The 14,288-nt window shown below is 39.5% G+C and overlaps 1 protein-coding gene across 1 annotated transcript in view; it reads left to right on the forward strand.

Moving 5' to 3' along the window:
- Positions 1-14,288, forward strand: part of PREP (prolyl endopeptidase) — a 136,087-nt gene that overhangs the window by 41,211 nt on the left and 80,588 nt on the right. Inside the window, exon 7 of the mRNA XM_067702459.1 lies at positions 10,341-10,446. Coding sequence (XP_067558560.1) covers positions 10,341-10,446 — 106 coding nt within the window. The remainder of the gene's footprint in view (positions 1-10,340; positions 10,447-14,288) is intronic.

The raw sequence follows: 14,288 nt of genomic DNA on the forward strand, positions 1-14,288 counted from the left end.
GAAGCCCTATATAAACGTTTTAAAGTCATACATAGAGGCTTGGGGGCCCATGACAGAATTCCCACCACGTTCAGTTTGTGTTTCATTCTAAAGACACCGTTGTCCTCTTGACCTTAACTTCGGTACTTGAACCTGAGGCTGCCAGCATGTGTTCTGATTGGTGACCCTTCACTGTGCTGTCCCAGGGGGTCCTGCACTTTCACTGGCTCCTGGAGGCTGATTCCTTCTGTTCATCACAGGAGTGGCAGTCCTTATATCAGTCCCAGGGGGACTCCTCCCTGGACTGTGTGTGTCCAAGACTCACGGCCCACGTCCTCTCTTTCACCAGCACTGCATGAAGTGAGGATCTCCGTCAGGCTGATGGGCACGCAGGGACATCTCAGAGACTGGTGGGGAAGGCAGAGAGTCAGGAAGCCGAACTAAAGACCTGGATGTGAGCAAGGCTGCGGGTAGCGCTGCTCTGAATTCATAAAACAGCTCCTGATAGGAGAGGGTTGGTTTTGTGGTAGAAGTTGGATTTGCTGGTCAGTCACTTTTCTCAGCTACCCCTCTTAACTGCTCAGTGGGGGAAAAAAGAAAACAAACAGTCGATTCTGAAATAACCGAGCTTATGTGCCAGAGAAACAATGAGGTACATGAGAAACAAGAGTGGCTATAGCATGTCGAGACCTCCGTTACTACTTTTACTTTGAATGGGTTTTCTTTTCCTAGAATTTTCTGGTATATCTGTTTCTGGCATACCAAGCAACACATCATAGAGTACTGGGGTTGATGTCCTTTCTCTCGCACTGCTGTAGTAGCGCGCAGTGTTGGGAAAGCTGATTTAAGGACTACCTATTAGAAACGTTTATGTCAGCGCACGTCGTATTGCTTAGACTATCCCGTGCTTCTGCTGCTGACACTGTCTCCTGTTTTTATTACAAATCCATAATGAGCCCCATAAGTGAAAAGCCATCACTGTAGGTGATTAGTTTGACATTTAAAAGTTTTCCTAGATTATGTTTTGGAAACATACTTAGTAAAGAGATGTTGTCATGATTCACAACTATTATGAAAGGAATCCACAAGAGTCTGTGAGATAAAACTGATAAGAGTTTCCTGCTCTGAGAGGAAAATGATTAACTCTCAAAGCTATTAAAATCCATTTTCACACCTTTTGTTAATTTCCCAGGCAACTTTAAGTCTCACTGCTTTTTAGTATACTATTTTATACACACAATGAATTATTTTGTCATAATATATAAAAGAAAGTAGTTTCCTCGATTTGAAGAAGTGCATGTACTTTCAAATTACGAAGAGACTTTATCCACCCTCTTCTTGTTGGATTCTAAGTGGAAAAAAATATATATATTAAAGAATTTCATGTTCGTGAAGCTTTGGTTGTTAACACAAGACCATGTAACCATGGAGTCTAGTAGCTCTAGCATAAAACAGCTTAGGAGCTTTTCTTTTGAAAAGGATAAGTTTGATGAAAGTCCACGTAGTCTATGTGTATGTAAATATTAGTTATGGGTCGCAGCGTTTTGAAAGACAACTTTTTAGATAGTTAAATGGTTGAGAATTTAAAACTTTAATAAAGTGATCTTCTGTTAATTTTCTCAATATGAGATGCATGAAGAAAAGCTAGCTTATTCAGGTCAGCTGGAAAGCCCAGCTGTTTTTACTACATAGTGTTGAGACTAAAAATAGCCAGATTCATCTACTTTAAAATTTTTATGCTAGTAATAATAAATACATTTATTGTTTAAAATAACATACAAGGGACTTCCCTGGTGGCGCAGTGGTTAAGAATCCACCTGCCAATGCAGGGGACATGGGTTCAAGCCCTGGTCCGGGAAGATCCCACATGCCGTAGGGCAACTAAGCCCGTGCGCCACAACTACTGAGCCTGCGCTCTAGAGCCCGTGAGCCACAACTACTGAGCCCATGTGCCACAACTACTGAAGCCCGTGAGCCTAGAGCCTGTGCTCCACAAGAGAAGCCACCGCAATGAGAAGCCTGCACGCTGCAATGAAGAGTAGCCCCTGCTCACCGCAACTAGAGAAAGCCCGAGTGCAGCAACAAAGACCCAACACAGCCAAAAAATAATAATCATAGTAATAAATAAATAAATTAAATTAAAAAAATAGAATAACATACAAAGATCCCATTCTCTAGAGAAATTACTGTTATCAACATATTTATTATTTATGTTCTGTCAACATAGAACATATGTTCTATTTCACACTTATTTGTCAATTCATATTTTTTTAAAAAGCCTCCAATGAGCTGATGGTGGAGCCAGTGACCTCTTGTGAACACGGTGCAGCTGGACCCAGACTCTGGTCTGAATGGATCACGGTCACACCTACATGAGGCATTAACAGAAGAAATTTCATAAAAACATTATTTGGGAGTAGATTCCCCAGAGGTTTGCTCTGGTTGCTTCTTATCTCTAAATTTCGTGTTTGATGGTTTCTGGGTTTGTGAGGGTTATATTCCTGAACGTGCTGAGTCATGTGTGTGTTGGAGCAGCACATGTGAATCTTAACAGAATAAAGTATAAAATATATACACTGTCGAAGTCGAATAGTTTGCATGATGTCTGTCAAAGGTTTCCCTGGTAAATATTACTGTCCCAGGGAGGCTTAATACCACAATACGCACAGGTAAAATTTCTCAGTCAACGAATGTGGCTTCTTTAATGAAAGTATGAAGTCTGATAACCCCATACCTTATGCCCTACCTTTTGATAACTGTAAATGCACATGGCAGCAGTTTTTGGGTGCCCCTCTTCAAAACTAGAAACCACCACTTAAAAAGGTTTCCTTCAGTTAGCGTAAAATATGCTAAGATGAGAAACCAGGTGACATGATGCCTTGCATGCCGTCACAGGTCAGGTTCCCTGGGGAGCAGCCTCCAGAAGTTCAACGGGGGCGCTTTCAAAACCTTCGCCTGTGCTGGGGAGAGAAGGCAGAAGGGGGACAAGTTGAATGAAATCATGACAAGGGCCTCAGCCGGTCCTCCAGGGAGCTCTTGAGCTGGGTTAGCCCTTCAACCTTTTCCTAACTAGGGGTGAGGGGCCTGGGCCTTTATACCTTTATGCATTAATCAGTCATTGCACGTGGGATGAACCAAAAAGAATGTGTGACCTTGGGAGGGGTGGCTCTCTTTACCGGGTAGGACAAGGCCCCAAGGTGCTCAGCTGAGAGCTGCCTGCTCCCGGTGCCCGGCAGCTGGGGGAGCGCGCGCTTCAGCAGACCCCAGCGTCCGCTACTCGCGCTGTCTTGTCAGTGAGATGTATACTTGAGAATGAGTAGCTTGAGTGTGTGTTAGACATAGCCCTCTGAACCAGATACCTAAGCCAGCATAGCAGCTATAAGAATGGAAAGAGTCAAGCAATCACTTTTAGAGGAATTCTGCTTCCCTTTTAAAAATCAGTTAGGGACCATCCATTCCCAAGAGCCTTCTCAAATGAATTTTTTAAATTTAGTTATTTATTTTGGCTGTGCAGGACAGCACGCAGGATCCTAGTCCCCCAACCAGGGATCCAACCCACGCCCCCTGCAGTGGAAGCGCGGAGTGTGAACCTCTGAACCGCCAGGGAAGAGCCTTTTCAGATCTCACTCTTCCTCCCAACTCGCTTCCCTGTTAGATGCTCCTCTCTGGCACTCGCGTCAATTCTTTGTATTTCTCACTATGAGTGTTTACAGTATAACTTCGTGTGTGTGTCTGAGTGTCTAACTCTCCCACCTCAGCATAAGGTCTTGAATGCTCTGTCCTGTTGATCTGTGTGTTCCAGAACCTGGTTCAGCTGCAGCAGATTCTCAGTAAATGTTGGTCGAATAAACAGCCTCAGCTCTGACTCCCCCAGATAGTGGATGGCTGTGTTTGGTGGCACATGTTAAATTGTGTCTCTGGTAAAGGAGATGGAAAGCTGGCTGGCGGCAGATTCTCCTGTTTAACACCAGCCACCTTTTGTGACAGTTTTATCTCCAACTTCATCTACCCCAGGAGCAAGGGAGGATGACTTTTGGCTTTGTTTTTTTATCTGGTTATGGATAATGAATAGCTAAGTACCAGCAGATTTCCAAATGTTATGTAGCCTGTCTGTGAATACCACATTCTTTGTACATTGGAATTTTTTCTCTTTCCAGATACTTTTATCAATGCAGATGTTATTCCTGTCTCCCTTAATTAACATTTTCTAAAGATATTTAAGCAGTATTCTAAATGTAATTCAGCAAATGGCTTCACACAATTAGATTGTCAAAGTAATTTGTGTCTAAAGGGAAATACTTTTTAAAAAAATTGTCAGTAGGAAGAATGGTAAAGAGTTTTAACTTTCATCCTGTTGGTATTGTTTGAAATGCAATCAATGGACTTAAATCAGCAAATGTCAATATTTTATTTACAGTAGTTCTTAGAATTTTGTTTTTGTTAATTAACATTTATTTACATAAAAGGGAGATTCCATGAAATAAAATCATTTTGACTTAAGGAAGATTTGTTTAATATAGACATAAAGTAAAAGGAAGCTGTGATTTAAGAATTACAAATTTCATAATTGGTCAGTCTAGCATTATTGCAACCCTGTTGTGAAAAGTCAGTGCTTTTGAATGAGATTAATTGCTTCTAGAGAACACGGTTTTTCTAGCCTATGTCTTATTGTTTAAAGAAAAACAGTGTTTTGTGAACTGGAATTTATACTGTTCATGAGGCCTGAAGGGACCCTTGGCTCTCCTGCTTTTCTGTCTTCCTTTTATCTGGATTTCAGGAAAGTCACTTTCTTCTGTTGAGATTTAAGTCTCCTCATCATCAACATTATTTTTGTCTTCCCCTCCCAGTGATTCCCAAAATTCATTTCTTAAATTGTCTTGAAATAGTCTGAATGTGAGGCCGTGGTTGAATATACATTGTTACTGATTAAATTTTAGTGGACAAAGGTGTATTTCTCAACTATATATTTTAGGGCAACGGTGACTTATAAATGATTTTGGAATTTGAGACCTTGAGCATTTGAAGTTCAGAGTTGTTTGCCGTTCAGCAGATTTGTCCAGTGGCTATGGAATATCTCTGGGTTGTGATGAAGAGCGTTACAGAGAAGAAGACTGACTTAATTGGCATCCCAACAGCAAGTCCCTTGGGACTTCCTGCCTTAGATTAAATATAAACTGCTGCAACCATTTGGTGCAGGCAGAAATACTGAGAAAAACTCATTAGATGTGCTTGAGACAGCTGTCATCGAAGGTTTGGTGTGGTTCTTGCAGTGTTTTACTGCCCTATCATTCTGTTGGCTGAATCACTGCAACTGAATTAGCCATCATTTATGATTGATGTAGCATGACTCTAAGCACTAAGCTATAAAGAGTCTGTCTTTATTTAAAGGACAAAAGAACAAAAGTATGAAGTATTATTAATGAGGCTGCTTTCCATTACATTTAATAAAGTTATAATTGTGAGTTTGCTAATGATATTCTTAGAATAGGATGGTTTAAAAATGAGGTGGAACTGAATTTCTAGACACTGGTTTATTAGCTATGTATATGAACAGCTTAAGGAAAATGTATAAAAGACTAGAAATAGAGTATATAACTCCCAGTGCAGTCAATGAAGGGAAAAAGTTTATAAAGAAATTTATATTAATACAGTGTAAAGAGAAAAGGAGAAGGGAAAAGCAAGGTGACTAGAATGTTCAAAATTAAGATGTGGAAGCAGTAACGATTAATAAAGACGAAATATGGATTCTTAGACTGAATTTTTAAACTCCGTCAAGCCAGATGTTCATTTTTAAGAAACCCACTTAAAATGTAATGATAGGTAATTTTCGGAAATACATTGAGAATGAGAATGGAGAAAATAATACATGGAAATCATAAATGTATATGCAGTTTCTCCAAAACCATTTGACACTCTTTGAAAAGACTAGAAGAAGCCTGGAAAGAGATGAAGAGAATGCACCTGAGTAGTTCAGTGTCATGTGTAGTTTGTGACCAGAACTCATACAGCAAAATATTCATTTTTTGGAAAGGAGACAACTTCAGAACTCAGAAAAAATGTCACCAAGAAAGAACAGCCAGGGCTTCCCTGGTGGCGCAGTGGTTGAGAGTCCGCCTGCCGATGCAGGGGACACGGGTTCGTGCCCCGGTCCGGGAAGATCCCACATGCCGCGGAGCGGCTGGGCCCGTGAGCCATGGCCGCTGAGCCTGCGCGTCCGGAGCCTGTGCTCCGCAGCGGGAGAGGCCACAACAGTGAGAGGCCCGCGTACTGCCAAAAAAAAAAAAAAGAACAGCCAAATTAAACGGGACTTTTCTAGAATCTTTTATAAAACTGTACTTAGTTGGAATCCCACTTCTATTTCACAAATACAAATTACCTCTGTGCTTTAAAATAATTGTTCTGAGAAAGAGATGTTTCACATCCAGTGTGCTGCCAAGTTCTTAAACATATTGGATGTTGTAGACACACACAGCTATTGTGACGAATTTACCAATGCAGAGAGCCCGATTGACAGCTGGTTTACCAAAACAAATCTGCTGATAGAAAGTGGATGGGCATTTCTGAAGAGCTGAAATCTAATTCCTCCAAGCCTAAAAGCTTGATGCTGCTAGTAAGTAAAACCCTAAAAATAGCCTACTATGTAATATGACAAAAGAAACTATATCGTTGTTATGTTTTTTATTAATCATAAATATTATATTTTAATTAGTTTTATATTACATTCTTAATTCTTACATCTCTGTATTTTAAACACACATAATACTATACCCTAAAATTGTAATTATCCAATAAAGAATTAAAAATGAGTTAAACAAATAAAAGTATAACGACAAGTTTTTGCTTCTGGCCATGATGTGTAACTGATACTGGACTAACCCTCCTGCCGTAAACAGCTAGAAAACTATCCAAAGGAGACAGAGCGTCCGTTTGCAGATATTGGTCTGCAGATGTCATACGACTGTGATGCGTGAAAGCGATGTCATATGATTGCCCCAGCTTTCTGCCTGGAGGAATTTTCTGAACTCTGGCACAAGGAGGAGCCCCCAGAATATTACAGTCTCACTGAACTAAGGCTCCAGAGATTGGAATTCAGGAAGACTGAAGCCACTGGAATTTGCAGGCACAGTGCCCGAAGGGGGAACCACCCCCTAAGGGTCCCAGAAATCTTCTTGGCATTCCCCTGCATCTTAGGCTGACTATTGAGCGGTGCATGCATAGGATGAGGCTCCATGATTCAAGCTGAGAACAACCAGCAGCGACTGGCAAGCTGTTAACTACCAGAGGTTTAACAAGTCTGGGAGACCTTCACATTCTAACCGTTAAAGTAGAAAGGCCTTGTGAACACCCAGGGTATTCAGCAGAGACCCCAGAAGGGCCACCCATGCCTTTGCAGGAGCGCCGTAGACCTTCCCCAGCAAAGTTTGAAAATAAATCTTAGATGGACCATGCTGATCCACCAAATTAACTGCCTCAAAACAGTTTAAAGAAAGACCAAAAAAAAAAAAAAAAAAGCAAACCCAAAAGTCCTCAATATGTAAAGAAGCAGGAAAATGTGACTTATAACCAGGAGAAAAACTAGTCAATAAAACAGATCTAGAAATTACAGGTAGTACAATTAGCAGACATAGACTTTTTGAAAGCAATTATAAAAATAATTTTTAAAGGATTTTAGGAAATGTTAACGAATTATAAATGAACAAAGAAATAGGAAACATAAAAATAACCAAATATTCTTCTGGAGGTGAAAAATAAACTATCTGAATCGAAAAATTCTCTGCATGTGTTTAATAGCAGTTTAGGTACTATAAAAGAAAAGACCTGAATTTGAAGACAGCAAGTTGAAACTAAGCCACAGAAAAAAACTGAAACAAAAACGAACACAGTCTCACCGAACTGTAGAACAATACTAAGTGATCTAACTTTATGTATTTGAAGTCCTAGGGTAGGCCTGAGGGGACACACAAATCATACGAGGAGAAAAACAGCCAAAAATGTTATGAATTCGGTAAAACAGACAAACCTACAGATTCAAGAAGCTCAACAAATCTGAAAGAGGCTACTACAGCAAAGCCCATTGTAATCAATTCATAGAAGACCAAAGATAATAAGAAAAATTTAAAAGCAGCCAGGTAGGAAAACACATTACATTGTACATAGGGAGAAAAACATGAATGACTTCTCATCTGAAACAATGCAAGTCAGAAGACAGTGGAAAGACACCTTTTTTTTTTTTTAAGTTTTTATTGGAGTGTGGTTGCTTTACAGTGTTGTATTGGCCTCCACTGCGCAACAAAATGTATCAGCCATACACATACAGATATCCCCTCCCTTTTGGACTCCCTCCCATTTAGGTAGAGTTCCCTGTGCTATACAGCATGTTCCCATCAGTTGGCAAGACACCTTCTTATGAAGCCTTCCTTGACTGCCATATTTAAAACTGCAGTCCCTCCCCACACATCCTGCCTCCCTTACCCAGACCTGTTCATGTTCTGTACGGCATTTAGCATTTTATAATAGACTACGTTACTCCACATTTATGGACATGTCTCCTCCACTAGGGTGTAACTTTTCCCCCTTGATTTATTCACTGATTTATCTTTAGCATCTAGGAAAATGTCTTGCACATATTAGCTGCTTAGCAGCTATTTATCGAATGAATAAATGAAGGAATAGCAGTTGTTGGTAAGTGCATTCGTCAGGGTTCTCCAGAGAAACAGAACCAATGGAATATATGTATATATAATATATATATAGAGAGAGAGAAACTTGTTTAAAGGAATTGGCTAACATGATTGTAGGGGCTTGACACTTCCAAAATCTACAGGGTAGGCTGTCAGGCTGGAAACCCAGGGAGGAGTTTCAGCTTGAGTCCAAGGGCCATCTGCTGGCAGAATTTCTTCTGGCCAGAGGAGGTCCGTCATTTTCTATGAAGGCCTTCAACTGATTGGTTGAGATTGACGCAAATTATGAAGAGTAGTCAGCTTTACTCAAAGTCCACCAATTTAAACGTTAACCTCGTCCAAAAAAAACACCTTTGCAGAAACATCTAGAATAAACCAAATATATAGGTCCTGTGGCCTAGCCAAGATGACACATAAAATTCACCTTCAGAGTAGGATGTGGAAAACAGGACAGATACGTGAGTGTAAGTCAATACAACCAGTTAGGAAACTAATTTGGCAACATCTAATAAAGTTGAGTATGTGCATATCATACCGCTGAGCAGTTTTACTTGTAGTTATGTACCCCAGGAAACATGTATATGAGGCCACGATAAACATGTTCAGAAATTTTTTAAAGTATTGCTTATAATAAGGACAAAAACCACAAAGGAAGAAAATGGAAATAATCTAATTATGTGGTAGGAAAATGGATCAATTAGTTGTGATGTATTCCTAGACTGGAATATTTTACAGCAGTTAAAATAAGTGACGCAAATATACATGTATCAACGTGGATTAATTTTTTAAATTATATTGAATGAAAAAAGTTGCAAAAGGATGTATATAGTCTGATACTACTTCTATCAATTTTGACAACTCAAAACCGTAATGTATTATTTGTTGCATTCGTTTTTTCTCAAGATTCTTTTTGCTACCTAAGGTTCTCCTGTTTAATATTTTAAAAGAAATCCACTGAAGCACAGGTCTTTTATCTCTGCCGCCTTGTGATATATAGGGGACTAAAGATACGCATCAAAAGTTGTTTAGTTGTTCAGTAGAAACTTGCTCATGTGACCAGTATGAACCACAAATGAACGTTTGTGCATCTGCGCCATTTTGCTAATTCTTGCTCATTTAGAACAGCTTTTAAAATGGGTAACCTGTGACAAAATTTCAAATTCAGGGACATTTATATTCAAAATGACAGATTGCGTGTATTTTTCAGTTAAAGAATAGACTTTATTTTTTTAACTTTAAAAAAATTTAAGTGTAACTGACATAGAATATTGTGTTAGTTTCAGGTGTACAACATAGCGATCCAACAGATACGTTACAAACGATCACCGTGACAAGTCCAGTAGCCGTCTGTCACCATACAGAATTATTACAGTATTATTGACTATAAAGAATAGACTTTAAATAAAAGTCACACTGAGTCATGACATTCAGTTATATATAAATATTTTCAACTTAACTATTTCACTGTGTTTTGTTAAAATAAACTGTGATTCACAGTGAAATAAGTTAAAAAATTGATGTTCACCTTTTCTTCTGATAACTTTCTTATCCAGTCCAACTGTTTGGGGTAAAGATACTGCATTTGCAGTGAACCTTTATTTTTTACTCAATATTTACCAGTGTTCTCACAAAAAAATATATTCTAATCAGCCCCGTGTGCTGTTTTTGTTTCCTTCATAGTTATCTGACGACGGTCGCTACGTCTTGTTGTCGATAAGGGAGGGGTGTGATCCCGTAAACCGACTCTGGTATTGTGACCTCCAGCGGGAACCCAGTGGCATCACCGGTAAGCTGTCTTTCAAACACGGATGATTACTCCAGGAAGCTCCATTAAAAAGCCATTATGTTGGTCTTCTAATTGATTTCCCAAGAAACCTTCTTCCATTTAACCACGTCATCTCAGTTCATATGGTTTTTTCTTTCGATATTATTCCTTAAAATGAAAAGAAATTGAACGAAGCTCTTCATTGGCTTTAGCATTTTCTCTGTAGATTGAGGCTAACCATATATTTTGCATGCTTATGAGTGTGAAAGTTTCCTGTCCACATTGCACATAAAGAGCGTTTGGGGGAAACTGACCCTTTGGTCTGTAAAGCATTATCACTGTCTAGATGTAATGGTGCAAACTGTCACAGGAAAGAGGACACCAGTGACAATTTATTGGGTTAAAAGATGATCACAGGACAACTGCTCAGTACTGAACACACGTACAATGTCAGCCTGATTTTGCTTCCTGAAACCCTATGTATCAAGATAGTAAGCATAGGACCAGCCAGTTACAAGTTCTAGACGTGGCTCATCTTAAATGTTGTTTTCTTCCAACATTTATTATCATACTAGCACCATCATCAAGCATTAAAGCTTTTCAGCTGCACTATTTACTATGCTGAAAATTCTCAGACCCCAAAACTCTCTCAGGGATACACTAACACTCAGACAAGGATACAATTACCCCATGGTCTGCTTAATGTAAAATAAATATATTTTAGAGCTAGTTGACACAAATTTTCAAAATATACAATATTGAGCACATTTCTAATTGTTGATTAGATTACCTCATTATTAGTATCTAATGTATATTACATTATGATCAAAAAATATATACCTTTTTTTTTTTTTTTTTTGTGGTACGCGGGCCTCTCACTGTTGTGGCCTCTCCCGTTGCGGAGCACGGACTCCGGACGTGCAGGCTCAGCAGCCATGGCTCACAGGCCCAGCCGCTCCGCGGCATGTGGGATCCTCCCGGACCGGGGCACGAACCCGTGTCCCCTGCGTTGGTAGGCGGACTCTCAACCACTGTGCCACCAGGGAAGCCCTACCTTTTTTTTATTATTGATTGGACACTGCATCATTTTTAAACTTCTCTGAGCAAGGTCTGTATCCTAACATTCTTAGCTGTTACAGAGCACGATTCACACATACAGCAGGATGAAGGCATCTCTCTTCTAATATTAAATATATATCCATTGAATAAAGCTATATATTTTTTTTCTGTTTGGAAAAAAAGAAAAAGATACACCCATTCTGATCTCAAGAAAATTGGATCCACCGCATCAGTTTTCACATTCTCTGAGAGGAACACACCACCGCCTGAGAATCGCTTACTTGAGTTGCAAGTCTAGGTCTGCATAGAGCTGAGCATGGAAGGTCAAATCTGAAAAAGCGAACAGCAGTTACTGTGCTGCTGTCCTGCCCAGTGTTCCTCTGTGGATCTGGGATGGTGGAAGGGACTTGGCCTTTCTCCAGTTTATTAAAAATTTCAGTTACAGTGTTCTTCCTCCAGAGAGTGCCGCTTTCATTTTGTCTTTATTACTTCATTATATCTTTAAATTATTAGGTAAGCTAGTTTTTAAAAGGTGCACAAATTGTCTTCTCTGCAGCTGGAGGAAATTAAACAGTTTCATCCACGTATTCATATACTGAACTGCTATTGCTCCGTCCACTTTAATAATAGATGGTATTACTTTGAATGAGACTTAGCAAGTGCTGGCGCCTCTGTTTTCTCCCTCACCTCTTGGTCCTTACCTTTTTTTTTTTCACTACCTCTCCCCCCCACCACTTTTTCAGCACTCGTGAGGAATTAGAGAAGAGGGTGTGATACCCAGAGATTGGGATTCCAGAAGGAAGGCAGTACAGAGGTGCACCGGTGCACTAGAGGTGCATGAGAGAAAAACAGGGAAGCATCTAAGAAGTGCTAGTGGCCGGGGAGGAGTCCAGATGGTGGGATAAGAGGACGCAGAATCCGCCGCTCCTCACAAGTACATCAAGAAACCCACTGGCTGTGATGCATTCAGATTGGAAGGCATTATTTACCACATAAGCCAAGTCCTGGCCTCCCTTCCCGACTTGGTCTTTCCTTAGCTTATGTGACCATTGTCTTCTCTGTTTCTTAGATGGTTTTGTGTAGCTTAGATGAAGAGCCCAGCACAGAGTAAGCACTCAGTAAACATTAGCAGTTATTCTTGTCCAAATTGTTCTCCTTTTCTCTCTTTCTTTAAAAATTCTTACAGAGGAACTTTAAGATTATTTTGCCATGATCTGAACAAAATCCAGCTATGTTTGACTAGAGCTATGTGTAAATCTATGAATTTATTTGGGACTGTATCTCTGAGTTGCATAGGAACTACATCTTTCTCACTAAAGGTATTTCTGGGTGTTTTACGTTTGTGAAATATTGATGGTTTGTGAAAGTATCTTCAAGGTTTAACCAGAGAAGCAGAACCTGTAGGATATATATATTAAGAGATTTATTGCAAGGAATTGGCTTACATGATTATGGGGCTGGCTAAGTAAGTCTGAAACCAGTAGGTCAGGCCATCAGGAAGGGCAGGCTGCCGTCCACAAGTGGAATTTCTTCTTATTCATGGAAGCCTCAACTCTGCTGGAAGGCTCAGGCCTACCTAGATTATCTAGGATACTCTCCTTTAGTTAAAGTCAACTGATTATGGTCTTTAATCATACCCATAAAATACCTTCACGGTAACACCTAGATTAAAGTTTGATCGATTAACTCAGGACATCAGCCTAGACAAGTTGAAGTAACAAAAAGACCATCCCAGTGAGCTCGTGGAAAACCACATGGAAGACAATAGAGCAAATAAGTCTTATGATACTAACCTGATGTCATTTTATAAGAAGGTTACTAAACTGACCAGTATGTGGAGTTCATTGTGTCATTCAGAAAAATACATAATATACTGTTGACAAGAAAGCAGAATTTAAGTGAGTAAGCTAGGTGAATTTAAGCTGTCGAGTTGCACACAAATGGGTTAGGATCAGTTTGGAGAGTGTTCCCAGTGATAGCTGCTAAATTCTGGGTGTAATGCTGGGCCTGTAATCTTTTTTAAATTATTGCTTTATTAGTATTAAACTCGTGGGTAACATAAACCTCAGAGGAGCTCTTCTTTTGAATGGTGGTCATGGGATTCTGAAAGCTCTCAACAGTTGCAATGACTGACCAGTACTAGAAAGATGAACTGGAAATCAGTTTCCATCCATGGGTTCAAAAGTCAATTGTGTAGGGCAAGATTAGAGAGATCTTGGGTCTTTTTGTTTTTTTAATTGATTGCTGCTTCATTATGAGTTAATAATATGATTATAACCGATTAAAAAAACAAGTACTGTGTGTGAGTTTAACTGTTGAAGACACTAAGTATATTTGGTTTATAACGGGAGACATAGCAGATGGATATCATAATCATTAAATTTTTTTAAATAGCTCTTATTAATTACAGTTGAGTACCTTGAGACAGTAACCTTAAGGCTTTCAAATCAGATGTGAACTTTAATCTCAGCTCTACCTCTAAATAATTGGTGACCTTGGGAAAGTTATCCTTTTCTCTTAATATTTCCACAACTACAAATGAGGCAGTGATACCTACTTCATGAGGAATTGTGAGGAATAATGAAAATGCATAGAAAAGGGCCTAGCAGGGTTCCTGGCATACGGTGGGCTCTCAAGCATGCCTTCTTTATCCTTTTGTTTTTTGACTGAAAGGGGAATATTTGGAATCACTACACAGTGGTTTTAGGTAGTGGATTAAAATAGATTGAAGATGCCCTAAAAATAATTTATCTTCAGTATCGAAGCTGCTCCAAACACAGATCTTGATTTTGACTTGTTTTCTG

Source organism: Pseudorca crassidens, chromosome 13 (assembly GCF_039906515.1).
Source record: "Pseudorca crassidens isolate mPseCra1 chromosome 13, mPseCra1.hap1, whole genome shotgun sequence".
Taxonomy (NCBI): domain Eukaryota; kingdom Metazoa; phylum Chordata; class Mammalia; order Artiodactyla; family Delphinidae; genus Pseudorca; species Pseudorca crassidens.